The following is a 14,233-nucleotide window of genomic DNA, read 5'->3' as shown; positions in this document are numbered from 1 at the left end:
TTATTTTGTTCATAAGTTATTAGAGTTGCCAACCGTCCCGCCTGGTATTCAGAGAAAATATTACGAGTTTCTTATTGAGGTGAAAAGGAACAGTTTGTGCCGTAATTCAGCTACAATGAAAAAGGCACAAAGCTGGAGTTATTCTGTGTCTTTGCTGCACAGCTGCCTCTTCTTCTCTCATTCTCCCCCCTCCCTCTCCCGTTTCTACTTCAATCATGAAAACTGATCAATGATCAGCTGATCGGCTTTTCTCTCTTGTTTGTTTATCGCTCACTTTGCGCCGAAAGAGGAAACCAAAGGATGTCGCGCTAAACAACAGCAGCACGTTTAAGCTTGATCAGCTGTTGTTAGAATTTATTTAATATTAATTTCTAGTATCAGCTGATGTTTGCTGGAGCCACAGCTGTAAAGCTGCTGGTCATGATATCAGTTTGGTTATCTGGTGAGAGGGAAACATGAAGATGAAACCAGGAGATGTCCTTACTGAATCATCAGAGCTGTGATGGAGAAACAGGTTTACCTTTTAGGTGACATGAATGAGTTGAAGTTATGAACTGTTTCTGAGCGACAAATAACACCAGGATCCTTTTCTAAGTAGCTGACAGCTGGTAACTGTGCAGGGGCGGATCTAGCAAAGTGTTGCCAGGGGGCCAGGTAGGGCATTAACAGGGAAAGGGGGGCACAAAGAAATACTTTTCTTTCTTATTCCCATTTAAAATGTCTAGCTTTTAAAAAATAATTATCTGAATCTTACAACAAACGATTGATAGATTGATGCATATATACCATCAAAACAGTGAACATCACTGTCACAACAGTGTTTATTTTCATTCAAAGGCTTTATGATTTTTGCTATAATGGTGGGCCAGTCTCCAGTCAAAATGCCCGGGCCAATTTTTTGTCCCAGTCCAGCTCTGTATGCAGCTCATCTGCAGTCTGGTGTTGCCTACATCTTCCTATTCAGAAGGCAGAATTTCCGAGTTCTGAGTACAATCGAAAGCACCACGACTGCAGTTTTTGTGTTGGATGTAAAAGGCGCACATGACGCTGTGACGTAGGCTAGAATCATGGCAGCAGTCAATGACGGTCCAGGCGTGGGATTTCTCTCGTGGAAATATGCACATTGTCATGGTCCTGGGTCGGTGACCCAGCGCTTTTAGTTTGTTATCATTTTCTAGATGATGATTGTTTAAGTTCTGTGTTATTTTCGATCTGCCTCTGAGTCTGCGTCTGTATCTGTCTGTCTATGGTGTCTCCCCATCTGTTTGTGAATCTGTCTGTTTAGTTCAATGTCTTGTCTGGTTCCATGTATCTGAGTTTCCTGTTTTATTGTGAAGGTCCGTGTCATATGTGAGCCCAGATTCCTCCCAGCTGTGTTGCCCTCCTGTCTCTCATCCCCTGATTACTGGTGTGTGTATTTAAGCCCTGTGTGTTCTCCTGCCTGTTGCCGGTTCGTCTGTGTTCCTCCGTGTCAGTCTGTTACCCTGTGTTCCACGGTGTCCTGTTCCTCGTCTGCGTCTCTCTGCTATTCATCATCCATTGTCATATGCTCCCAGGTCTGTTATTTTTAGTTCTCCCAGTTTAGGTGTCTTTAGTTGTTTGTTATGCCCCACTGTTTGTTTGCCACTACACCTCTGTAAATAAAACCACCGGTATCTCATCCACTGCCTGCATCTTGGGTCCTCCTTCTAAATCCACACGGCTCGCCTCGGCAGCCGTGACAGTACGAACCGGCCACTATGGACCCAGCAGCATTCAACCCGCCCAAGGAGCTCCGGGAGGACATTGTTTACTCCGTGGACAAATTAATCAACGCGTGGCTGGAGCACGAGGGGAGAGAATTTCGCCAAGCCGTGGCTAATCGGCTACAGCGCTTGGTTTCTGGTCTCCCCTGGCTGCTCAGCTCACTTCACCCGCTCGCACAGAATTTCATTCTGAATGGACTCCGTCTTCACCCCCCGGCTGCTACCACCCACCCTGCAGCTCATGCTTCACTGCCCAGTCCGACGGAGGGTGTTCTGTGCCCGTCAACCCAGCCTTCGAGGGGGAAACGGCGCTCACGCTGCCGACGCTCCTCGCCACAGTCGGACCTGGGGATTTCCGAGCAGCCAGCTGTGGTGAGTGGACAGGATAGTATTGTTGGTCTGAACTGTGGGACCGTTTACTCAGGGGTGATGTTCTGTACGGCACAGGACAAAAACTGTTTAGAAGCTCAGTTGGCCGCCCGGCCAGAAGCTCAGTTAGCCGCCCGGCCAGAAGCTCAGTTAGCCGCCCGGCCAGAAGCCCAGTCGCCACCTCCGCCACATTCAGCCTCACAATCCATAGCTCAATTACAGTCACAGCCAGACTTATTACAAACCCTGTTACAATCCATGGCCCAGTCAGTAGCCCGGTTAGCAGAAGAATCATTAGCTTTATCCTCAGTTCAGCAGTCACCAGCCCTGCATCCTGTGTCAGTTGCTCCACTACCTGTTCAGCCATCACCTTCACCTACTCCTCCTGTACAGCAAGCCATGTCAGTCCAACCCATAACGGACAGTTCAACAACTCCGTACTCCAAGCAGAGAGACAAACCCAAGAACAATGTCAACATTCCTCAAAGGCTGGCCAGTTCTGAGACTGAGATGCACTCCAGGGCCTCCCCAGAGGCTGGGTTTCAGCCCCCATTAGACTCTGGACCCCTGGAGTTTAAGAAGCCAGCTGAGGACTGCACAGAGCTGTCGCTGCCTGAGCAGGGTCAATGCTCTGCGCAGCTGCAGGCCGCTATGTGTTTGCCAGAGGCCCGTGTGCCTGCTGGTCCTGTTCTGTCCCTGCCAGAGGCCCGTGTGCCTGCTGGTTCTGTTGCGTTCCTGCCAGAGGCCCGTGTGCCTGCTGGTTCTGTTGTGTTCCTGCCAGAGGTCTCCGCACCTGCTGGTTCTGTTCTGTGTGTGCCAGGGGCTCCAGTGCCCACTGGTTCTGAGACTGTTTTTGCTGGGGGGCCCGAGGAGCCCGTCCAGCCTCCTTCCTCGTCAGCTGGGGGGCCCGAGGAGCCCGTCCAGCCTCCTTCCTCGTCAGCTGGGGGGCCCGAGGAGCCCGTCCAGCCACCAGCTGCTCCACCAGCAGCCTCATCCACGCTTGCAGCAGCAGTTTCATCCATGCCGCCACCTGCTGCAGTGCCTCCGTCTGCATCCTCCACGCCGTTGCCTGGCCCGGCCTCTGCTGCATCCTCCACGCCGTCGCCTGGTCCGGATCCAGCATCCTCATCAGCTGCTTTGCCTGGTCCAGCTTCAGCGTCCTCATCAGCTGCTTTGCCTGGTCCAGCTTCAGCGTCCTCATCAGCTTCAGCCTCGCCTGGTCCAGCTTCAGCATCCTCATCAGCTTCAGCCTCGCCTGGTCCGGCCTCCGCATCCTCATCAGCTTCAGCCTCGCCTGGTCCGGCCTCCGCATCCTCATCAGCTTCAGCCTCGTCTGCACCGGCCTCGGCATCCTCATCATCCTCATCAGCCTCGCCTGGGGCTGCAGGGGCCACGCAGCCTTCAGGTCCACTACTACCACCTCCACATCTTCGGTCATCTGCCAGGCCGCTTGTTGGGCATCTCCGCCACCGTGGACGCCCTCCTGAACACTGCCACTGCCTTCCGCGTGGCCGGCCTCCGGACTTGTTTCCACGCCGCCGTTGCCGTCCGCACGGTCGGCCCCCAGAACTGTTTCCACGCCGCCGTTGCCGTCCGCACGGTCGGCCCCCAGAACTGTTTCCACGCCGCCGTTGCCGTCCGCACGGTCGGCCCCCAGAACTGTTTCCACGCCGCCGTTGCCGTCCGCACGGTCGGCCCCCAGAACTGTTTCCACGCCACTGCCTACTGCGTGGCCGGCATCCGGACCTGCCCCGTTGCCATTCGCATGGTCGGCTTCCTGAACTTGACCATCTGGGCCTTTTTGGACTCTGTCCCTCCGTCCTGGGCCCCCTCCGCCCGCCCTGGTCGGGTTGTTTTCTGTTTTGTTTTGGTCCATTTTTTCGTTTCTGCTGGCCTGTCTGGTGCCAGCCCTTGAGGGGGGGGTACTGTCATGGTCCTGGGTCGGTGACCCAGCGCTTTTAGTTTGTTATCATTTTCTAGATGATGATTGTTTAAGTTCTGTGTTATTTTCGATCTGCCTCTGAGTCTGCGTCTGTATCTGTCTGTCTATGGTGTCTCCCCATCTGTTTGTGAATCTGTCTGTTTAGTTCAATGTCTTGTCTGGTTCCATGTATCTGAGTTTCCTGTTTTATTGTGAAGGTCCGTGTCATATGTGAGTGTGATCAGTTTACGTTTCCCCTGTCCCGTCAGCCCAGATTCCTCCCAGCTGTGTTGCCCTCTTGTCTCTCATCCCCTGATTACTGGTGTGTGTATTTAAGCCCTGTGTGTTCTCCTGCCTGTTGCCGGTTCGTCTGTGTTCCTCCGTGTCAGTCTGTTACCCTGTGTTCCACGGTGTCCTGTTCCTCGTCTGCGTCTCTCTGCTATTCATCATCCGTTGTCATATGCTCCCAGGTCTGTTATTTTTAGTTCTCCCAGTTTAGGTGTCTTTAGTTGTTTGTTATGCCCCACTGTTTGTTTGCCACTACACCTCTGTAAATAAAACCACCGGTATCTCATCCACTGCCTGCATCTTGGGTCCTCCTTCTAAATCCACACGGCTCGCCTCGGCAGCCGTGACACACATTATCTTTTCCTTTCTATTGGTAGGTGGCACAGTGCACTTGTGGCAAGTAAGCAAGCTAGAAGACTGGCAAAGTTATGGAAGCAACACATTAACAAGAGAATTCTGAGTAAAACCAAAGTTACTTTCCCTAGTAACTAGTTACTTTGAAAGTAACGAGTAACTTGAAGTAACTGAGTTACTTTTGAGCGAAGTAACTAGTAATGTAACTAAGTTACTATTTTAAAGTAACTTACCCAACACTGTTCACCGCACAGAATGATGATGTGTAAGAGGTTTTTCAAAAATGTTTTTTCCATACTGACAAGATAGGATCACATAGCTGATGCACATTTGTGAGCTGCATATCCATGATGACGATCTCCTGTTCCATCACATCCCAAAGGTGCCCTGTTGGATTGATATCTGGCGACTGTGGAAGGCATTTAAGTTCAGCAAATGCTCAAGAAACCAGCTTGAGATGATTTGAACTTGATGGCATTGCACATTATCCTGTTGAAAACAGCCATCAAAAGAGCCCTACACTGTTGTTATAAAGAGATGAACATCAATATAAATGGTGCCCTGGTAGGTTGTGGTGTTTAAACATTTTTCCAATCTCCTATTGTCCATTTTTGGTGAGCCAGTGTAATCTGTAGTCTCAGTTTCCTGTTCTTTGCTGACAGAGGCGGCAGGCGTGGACCTGTTGTGCGCCCAGTTGTGTTATTCTGTATGCCTTGCTTTTAACATGTAGATATCTGATTAACTGTTGCCCATTTATTAAAAAAACAGTCTAGCCATTCTGCTCTGACCTCTGGTATCAAGACATTTTCACCCATAAACCTCACTCTATGTTTTCTTTTTTTTGGACCATTCTCTGTAAAACCTACAGATGGTTGTGTGGAAAAATCTCAGTCGATCAGCAGTTTCTGAAATACTGAGACCAGCCTGTCTGGCACCAGGAATAAAGCCATGTTCAAAGTCACTTAAGAGTACGTTTCTTCCCCATTCTGCTCAGTTTCAACTTCAGCAGGTTGTTTTTTCTATATCTACAGGTCCAAATGCATGAAGTTGTAGCCATTTGAGATGCTGATTATATAGATATGAAAAACTAGTTCATGAATTTATTACTTTTAGGCTGGACTATTGCAGTTGATTATTATCAGGATGTCCTAAAAACTCTTTGAAAGCCTTCAGTTGATCCAACATGCTGCAGCAATTGTACTGACAGGGACTATATTGGCTTCTCTTCATTGGCTCCCTGTTAAATCCAGAATCAAATTTAAAATCTTTCTCCTCATATACAAGGTCTTAAATGATCAGCCCCCATCTTAGCTTAAAGACCTCATAGTAGGGGAGACCGGGGATAGTTGTAACGTGGGTCAGTTGTAACACTTCCAATTTCTCCAATCAGGGCTAAGTTTCAAATGATGTGACTCATCCTGTACATGCCCAACTCAGTTCTGCTATCACATGTGAAAAATCAGCGCATTTTGTCAAACACAGACAATTTAACATGAAAAAAGTAATTTGTATGCCAAAAAGTAAGTTTTTCTACTTTATTTCAATTTCTAATAGCATTATCTGCTTTGCAGTTAAACTCATCAAACTTAAATTATGTTATTTGTATGTCTATGGGGATATATTCTGGGTAGGTCTATAGTGCTAATGTTTTAGCCGTTGGCTGTAATGTTAGCTAGTTCATGGCTATAGGAGTCTGGGTCAGTTGTAACAGCAACAGTCTGGGTTAGTTGTAACAATAATGCAGATGTTACAACTTACCACACTATTACTTTAACTTATATTAAACAAGTTGGGGCAACGACATCAGCAGAGAGAGGTTCACTGGTCGCTTTTGTATATGCGGTTAATGCCATTGGCAACACAATTCCTCCACTGTTTGTGTTCCCACACATACATTATTAGAATTAGAATTAGAATTCAACTTTATTGTCATTGCACATGCACAGGTACAGGGCAACGAAATGCAGTTTGCATCCATCCAGAAGTGCTTTAGTGATATAGATATATTAAAATATATATTAGCAATAATATAGATATGTGAGTATATTACAGAAATGGGTCTATTATGGTATGTTATAATGTACACGGTATGAAGTATGTTGTGAATATTCTATAACTATAAGTATGTACAGGCTGTAGTGAGTACAAGCTATGTACAGGCTATGAACAGGATATAAATATGAAAAACTATACAGAATATGAAATAAATAACTTTACAGAATCTGAGATATACAGCTATACAGAATGGGAACTATGCAAGTTGTAAACAGTTGTAGGATTAAAGATTATCGAATGTACAGAATGATTATTTACACAGAGCTATACAGTAGTGCAGTTAAGATAAGTGAGGGTGTAGATAGTTTCTACAGAGGCTATATAAAGTGCTAGTGGTTGTGAGTGGTGGTTCAGTCCATGTTATTATTGTGTGTTTGAGGGTACAGTTGTCCATTGTGGGTGTGTGTATGTTCAGTCCATGAGTTTAACGTGGGTCAGATGTCAGGAGGCAGAGTTCAGGAGTCTGACAGCTGTGGGGAAGAAGCTGTTCCGGTACCTGGTGGTCTTAGTCCGGAGGCTCCTGTAGCGCCTCCCAGAGGGCAGGAGGGTGAAGAGTCCATGCGATGGGGGACTGGGGTCTTTGATGATTTTCCCAGCCCTTTTCAGACACTGCTTCCTGTAGATGTCTTTTATGGCAGGAAGTGTTGCTTCGGCGATGCGCTGGGCAGTTTTCACGACCCTCTGCAACCCCTTCCGGTCCGAGGCAGAGCAGTTCCCGTACCAGACTGTTATACAGTTGGTCAGGATGCTCTCGATGGTGCAGCGATAGAAGTTCACCAGGATGTCTGAGGACAGGTGGTTCTTCCTCAGAGTCCTCAAGAAGAAGAGGCGCTGGTGAGCCTTCTTGACCAGCTTGGAGCAGTTGGTCGTCCAGGTGAGATCCTCGGAGATGCTCACACGCTCCACAGCCGTCCCCTTAATGTGGATGGGTGGATGTGGGTCAGCATTCCTCCTGTAGTCCACGATGAGCTCCTTGGTCTTCTCGGTGTTAAGCAGCAGGTTGTTTCTGTCGCACCACTCAGCCAGACGATCCACCTCCTCCCTGTAGGCGGCCTCATCGTTGTCACTGATGAGGCCAATCACCGTGGTGTCATCTGCAAACTTAATGATGGTGTTGGAACCGTCAGCAGGTCTGCAGTCGTGGGTGAAGAGGGAGTAGAGGAAAGGGCTCATCACACAGCCTTGTGGTACACCGGTGTTCATTGTGATGGTAGATGAGCAGTGGTTATCCAGCCGGACATGTTGGGGGCGGTTGGTCAGGAAGTCCAGTAACCATTTGCAGATGAGGGAACTGATGCCCAGATCTGTCAGTTTCCTGATGAGTTGTGAGGGGTGGATTGTATTGAATGCTGAACTGAAGTCTATAAACAGCATTCTGGCGTAGGTGTTGTTGTTGTCCAGGTGTGAGAGGACAGAGTGCATTGCGATGGAGACTGCATCCTCTGTGCTCCTGTTCTGGCGGTATGCGAATTGGTGGGGGTCCAGGGTGGGGGGGAGACAGGATTTGAAGTGTGCTAGGACCAGTCGCTCTAAGCACTTAGTGATGATGGGGGTGAGTGCTACTGGGCGGTAATCATTGAGGCAAGATGGGTTGGAGTTTTTGGGTATCGGGACGATGGAGGTGGATTTGAAGCAGGCCGGTACCACAGCGTGGGCCAAGGACAGATTGAATATGTCTGTGAGCACTCCTGCAAGCTCCCCAGAACACGCTCTGAGAACACGCCTGGGGATGCCATCAGGGCCTGCAGCCTTGTGGACATTGATCCTGCTCAGCACCGCTCCTACATCGGTGGGGGAGAGAGTCAGAGGTTGGTGGTCTGGCGTCATGTCTGCTTTGGTTGTGGGGTTCCCTCGCTCAAAACGAGCATAAAAGTTGTTGAGCTCGTTGAGGAAGGAGACATCAGAGGATGCGGGGGAGGGTTTGGTGGTCCTGTAGTCTGTGATGGTCTGGAGTCCTTGCCACATGCGTCGGGGGTTGGAGTTGGAGAAGTGTTCTTCTACCTTCTTTTTGTAATGGTGTTTGGCTTTTTTGATGCCCTTCTTTAGATTAGCCCTGGCTGTACTGTAGGCGTGTGCATCTCCTGACCTAAAGGCAGTGTTGCGGGCCTTCAGGAGGAGACGAACATCCCGGTTCATCCAAGGCTTCTGGTTGGGGTACATGGTGATCCGTTTCTGGGTGGTGACACTGTCTGTGGTTTTGGAGATGTAATCCAGTACAGATGAGGCGTACTGGTCCAGGTCTGTGTGGGTGAACATATTCCAGTCTGTGTTTTTAAATCTGTCCTGGAGCACTGCGTCTGTCCCCTCTGGCCACACTTTAATTGTCCTCACAGCAGGTTTCACACGTTGGATGAGTGGTGAATACCGAGGTGTGAGGAACAGGGAGAGATGGTCCGATTGTCCAATGTGGGGGAGGGGTGTGGCTTTGTAGGCTCCAGCCAGGTTGGAATACACATGGTCTAAAGTCTTGTCTCCTCTGGTGTGGCAGGAGACATGTTGGTGGAATCTGGGGAGGACTGTCTTTAAGTTGGTGTGGTTGAAGTCGCCAGCAACAATAAAAGCAGCCTCGGGGTGTTTATTCTGGTGTTTGTTAATGGCTGCAGAAAGTTCTTTCATGGCCAACCTAGCATTAGCGTCGGGGGGTATATACACGGCAGTGAGTATGATCGAAGTGAGTTCTCTGGGGAGATAATAAGGTCTGCATTTGACCATTAAAAACTCCTCATTAGGTGAGCAGTGACTCTCAGTAGTAGTGGAGTTCATGCAACAAGCATTGTTAATATAAATGCACAAACCTCCACCTCTGGTCTTGCCGGAGTCATCTGCTAGCCTGTCGGCTCGGTGTGTGTGGCGTCCTGCTAACTCGATAGCATTGTCCGGGCAGCTGTTGTTCAGCCATGTTTCGGTGAAAAACATGACATTTGAGTCCATAATCCGTCTGTTGTTAGTGATGGAGAGCCGTATCTCATCCATTTTGTTTGCCAGAGAACGGACATTGGCGAGAAAAATACTGGGTAAAGGCAGCCGGTGTGGTGTTAGCTTTAGCTTAGCCCGTAGCCCTCCGCGCCTACCTCGCCTTTGTTTACGATCTCGGCGCCGTCTGCGTGCACTTCCGCCCGGCCGGGGAGAGATAAGATAAGATAAGATAAGATAACCTTTATTAGTCCCACACGTGGGAAATTTGTTTTGTCACAGCAGGAAGTGGACAGTGCAAAAGTTATGACGCAAAAATTAGAATACAATAAGAATAAATACAGTACACAGCTGTACAGAATAGAATAAAATAATATACTATATACAGTAGAATAAAATAGAATAAAAATATACAATAAGATAAAAATAGAATACGAATGCTATATACAACTGAGTAAAAATACAACGATGCCAGAAAGGATTATTGCACTTAGTGTTATTGCACATGTGTGGATGTGTGTGTTTGTTCAGTTAAAGTCTTTGTTGTGGAGTCTGACAGCAGTGGGGAGGAAAGACCTGCGAAATCTCTCCGTCCCACACCGTGGGTGCCGCAGTCTCCCACTGAAGGAGCTGCTCAGTGCTGTCACAGTCTGCTGCATGGGGTGGGAGATGTTGTCCAACAGGGATGACAGCTTAGCCGCCATTCTCCTGTCACTCACCACCTCCACTGGGTCCAGAGGGCATCCTAGAACAGAGCTGGCCCTTCGTCACACACACACTAAATGGCTCTAAGTGCATTCATGTGTTGAATAAACAAAGATTACATGTTAATATTTTGTTAGTACCCTTATTTCATTGTGTTACATTTCACCCCAGGATATGTTACAACTAACCCAGACTATGGGGTTAATTGTAACATTTCACTCTTCGTGTTTGAGACCATACCATGCAATGGGTAATTGTGCTGCAGAGAAAATAGCTGCACTATTTAATAGCCGAGACATGTAAATACTTTGCATTACATTTTGAATCCACTACCTTAAAAGAGCTCCAATTTACAGACAGAAATGTCAAAAATGTTACAACTATCCCCGGTCTCCCCTACCTTATCACCCCAATAGAGCACTTTACTCTAAGACCACAGGCTTACTTGTGGTTTCTAGAGTATTTAAACGTAGAATGGGAGGCAGAGCCTTCAGTTTTCAGGCCCCTCTTCTGTGAAACCAGCTTCCAGTTTGGATTCAGGAGACAGACACTATCTCTATTTTTAAGATTAGGATTAAAAATTTCCTTTGTGATAAAGTATATAGTTTAGGCTGGGTGTATAAGATAAGATAAGATAAGATAAGATAAGATAACCTTTATTAGTCCCACGCCTGGGAAAATAGCCTACATCAACCTACATCTATATGTATAGATAGGGGCTAGGGGCTTCCTATGATGCACTGTGTATTTCTTCAGTATGCCTCATTTTCACTGTGTTTGTACACCACTCTGCATTTAATCATTAGTTATTATTAATTTCTGGCTCTCTTCTGCATCATGTCTTCCTCCCACTAACCACAACCAGTCACGGCAGAGGTTTCTTACTGTTAAAAGGGAGTTTTTCCTTCCCGTTGTCACCAAGTTCTTGCTCAAAGTGGGTTGTTTGATTTCTGGGGTTTTCTCTCTATTATTTTAGGGTCTTTACCTTTTTGGCAATATATGAATAACATTGAATTGCATTAAATGTATGAGCTGAAATGTTAGATGACCAAAAATCCTTTCTGAAACGTAGTAATTCTCAACAAAAAAAGATTTCCTGATGTAAAATTGCTAATGACAGGATGCCCACAAGGCAAAGATTATACCTCTCTACAGAATCTTACAACTTGGATCATAATAATAGAAAAAGGAAGGACAAGCACAATTACTGATGGCATTCAAAGAATCTTGTATTTTTCCAGCACTGGTCTAACATTAAATCAGAGTGAAAGTAGTAGAAGCATCAGTTTATATTGTGCATAAACAATAATCACCAAGCAGGCACATAATAAGAAGTGTTAGGTTCTGTCTGCCTGTCTGACTGTCTGACTGTCCATCTGTCTGTCTCACTAATGTGGCCAAAAGCAACATTTGGCATCTGTAAAAAAAAAAAAAGAAAAAAAAAGAAAAACTCTTTCAGTGAGCTGACGGTGTGTATGTGCATGTATGTCAAGGGGAAACACTTGATGGGTGTAAGCTGCACACTTGGAAGTAACGAAGGAGCCGGTTCTCTATGTGTGTGTGCTGGCGTGTGTGTGATGAGTGGTGGGGTGACATTGTGAACGTGTGTGTGCGATGCTGTGACACATCGCCTACGACTCATTATGGTTTCACTGTGATCAGACGGCAAGGGAGCTGTCAACCACACACACACACACACACACACACACACACACACACACACACACACACACACACACACACAATTCAGACACCTCCGTCGTTACTTGCAGCTCTTGACATCTCCCAGCTCGCACCCCCTCTAGCGCTCCCCCGCAGGACACAAGCACATACAGTGCAAACACACAAAAAGACACACCGAGCACACATATTCATGCACGCACATTAGCACACATGGAAACGCATGCAGATAATCAGAAGGGCATCTACAATTACAGCCCTGTGTGGGGGGATGTTAACGTGTGATTAATTTATTTTCAATGCGTGTTTGTGTATTTGTTAGTATGTTTGTGTGCTCTGAAATCCTCTTTCTCTTCATTAATGTCAGGCCTGCCTGCCTGTTGTTACTGGATGTGATCACACACAGCAGATCAAAGGAACACAACAGTAAACACTGGGGTGCACATGTGTGTATTTGTGTGTCTTGTGGTGTTTTTTTTTTCTTTTTTAATAACTCAGAACTTTCTTTTTCATGTCATTGATTAAAGTATTTTATAACAATTCCCACATCCCTCTTGTCGCCTGGCCATCACCTGCCTACACCAGTCCACCAGATCAGTCTCTTTGCCACATCCGCATTTGTGTCTCACAGTTGTACAGTCAACTTTGGTTCTGCCTCCTTCTTTATCATCTCTGACCACTCTGGATTTTTTCTTCTTTGCCTATACAAGCAATGCATTAAATCCAGAAATTCCAGCATGGTTTAAGTAGATTTAAACTAACCCACCTTAACCCTTCTTCCCCAACTGGGACCAAAGAAAGACAAATAATCTTGAGTCAATCCAACCTCCTACCCCCAACAGCTGTATTTTGAGTGAGCAGATATCCAGGTCAAGGCTTCCCATTATATGAGCTGGTATATTGGAAATGTTTGCAAATGTCTTTTCTCTTTTGCTTAAGAAGGACAGCTTACCCTTATGCAACCAAAAGCCTTTAGATATACAGTTAAAATGATCAGCATGAATTCTTTCAGCCAGAATAATTGTATAGTCAAAATCTGACATTGCAGCAGCCCTAGTTTGTGACATCTTCATGTGTTACCTCTCCATTCTCCAGTGGGTGAATCTTTGAGTAAAAGGATGTGCAGATGACTTCATCATCTCTGGTGTAGGATGGAGGTCCTGTCCGAGGATTTATGTTGAACCTTGTCAGGCACTCTGTGTCTGTGATAGCATAGTACTGCCAGGGTTCAAAGGTCACGCCATCTATTGAACGCTCTAAGATCCAATTGCCTGCGGACAAAAAAAACGATGGTAAAGAAAACAATGAAATGCTTTCAGTGTGCGATGAGGAGACCAGGGAAGATCAATAAAAATAATGAGTGGCACGCAAGTCTCTGTTAAGGTCACGCTGCTTAATATACATAGAAAATTGACAAAACATTCAGTTTCATATTTAACTGTGGTATTCTGGATTGATTAAATGCAAATTAAAGTGAGTCCTGCTGAACGAAAAAAAACAACAACTGTGAAGACAACAGAAAAATCAAACAAACATGCACTCATAATTTCCATCATCTTTATTATTTTTTGTTTATTGTGTTTCTGTGTGAACTAGCTAGAACATCAACTTTATTTTTGCCCATTATAATTGCTTATTTTATCATGTAAGCACCACATCCCTCCATTATATAGAGTCATGTGAAAAAGCAGGTTTTTCACATTGCTTTCTGCAATACTGTCAAAAATTAGGTTCACCTTTACTATTTCCATAGGAATTAATTAGGGTAAGTAACAGACAGGTGCTGCTAATGAAATATATTTGATTAACTGATAATCAGCAAGCGTGACCACTTCTATTAAGCAGATGGTCTGGATCTGGATGGATTTGGGTCTGTGTTAACACGATGCCACAGACCAGACAACTCTGTAAATTCCCACCAAGGTCAGATCGTGCAGTCCTCTTAAAAACTATAAAGAAAAACCAAGATCTGACAAAGACTCTACAGGCCTCAGTTAACATGTTTAATGGTAAAGATCATGACAGTACAGAGCAGGGGTGTCCTGCAGGTTTTAGATGTGTCCTTGATCCAACACAGCTGATTTAAATGGCTAAATTACCTCCTCAGCATGTCATCAAGTTCTCCAGAGGCCTGGTAATGAACTAATCATTTGATTCAGGTGAGCTGACCCAGGGTGATATCTTAAACCTGCAGGACTCTGGC

General features: G+C 46.2%; 1 protein-coding gene across 9 annotated transcripts in view; it reads right to left on the bottom strand.

Annotated features, from left to right (window-relative positions):
• Positions 1–14,233, bottom strand: part of lama2 (laminin, alpha 2) — a 251,165-nt gene that overhangs the window by 167,099 nt on the left and 69,833 nt on the right. For all 9 annotated transcript variants that reach the window (XM_076874014.1, XM_076874016.1, XM_004550514.4 and 6 more), the window contains exon 5: positions 13,111–13,301. In XM_076874014.1, the coding sequence (XP_076730129.1) occupies positions 13,111–13,301 (191 nt within the window). The remainder of the gene's footprint in view (positions 1–13,110; positions 13,302–14,233) is intronic.

This window comes from Maylandia zebra, linkage group LG15 (genome assembly GCF_041146795.1).
Source record: "Maylandia zebra isolate NMK-2024a linkage group LG15, Mzebra_GT3a, whole genome shotgun sequence".
NCBI lineage: Eukaryota > Metazoa > Chordata > Actinopteri > Cichliformes > Cichlidae > Maylandia > Maylandia zebra.
The sequence above is the reverse complement of the archived record's forward strand: the minus strand, read 5'-3'. Positions and strand labels throughout refer to the sequence as shown.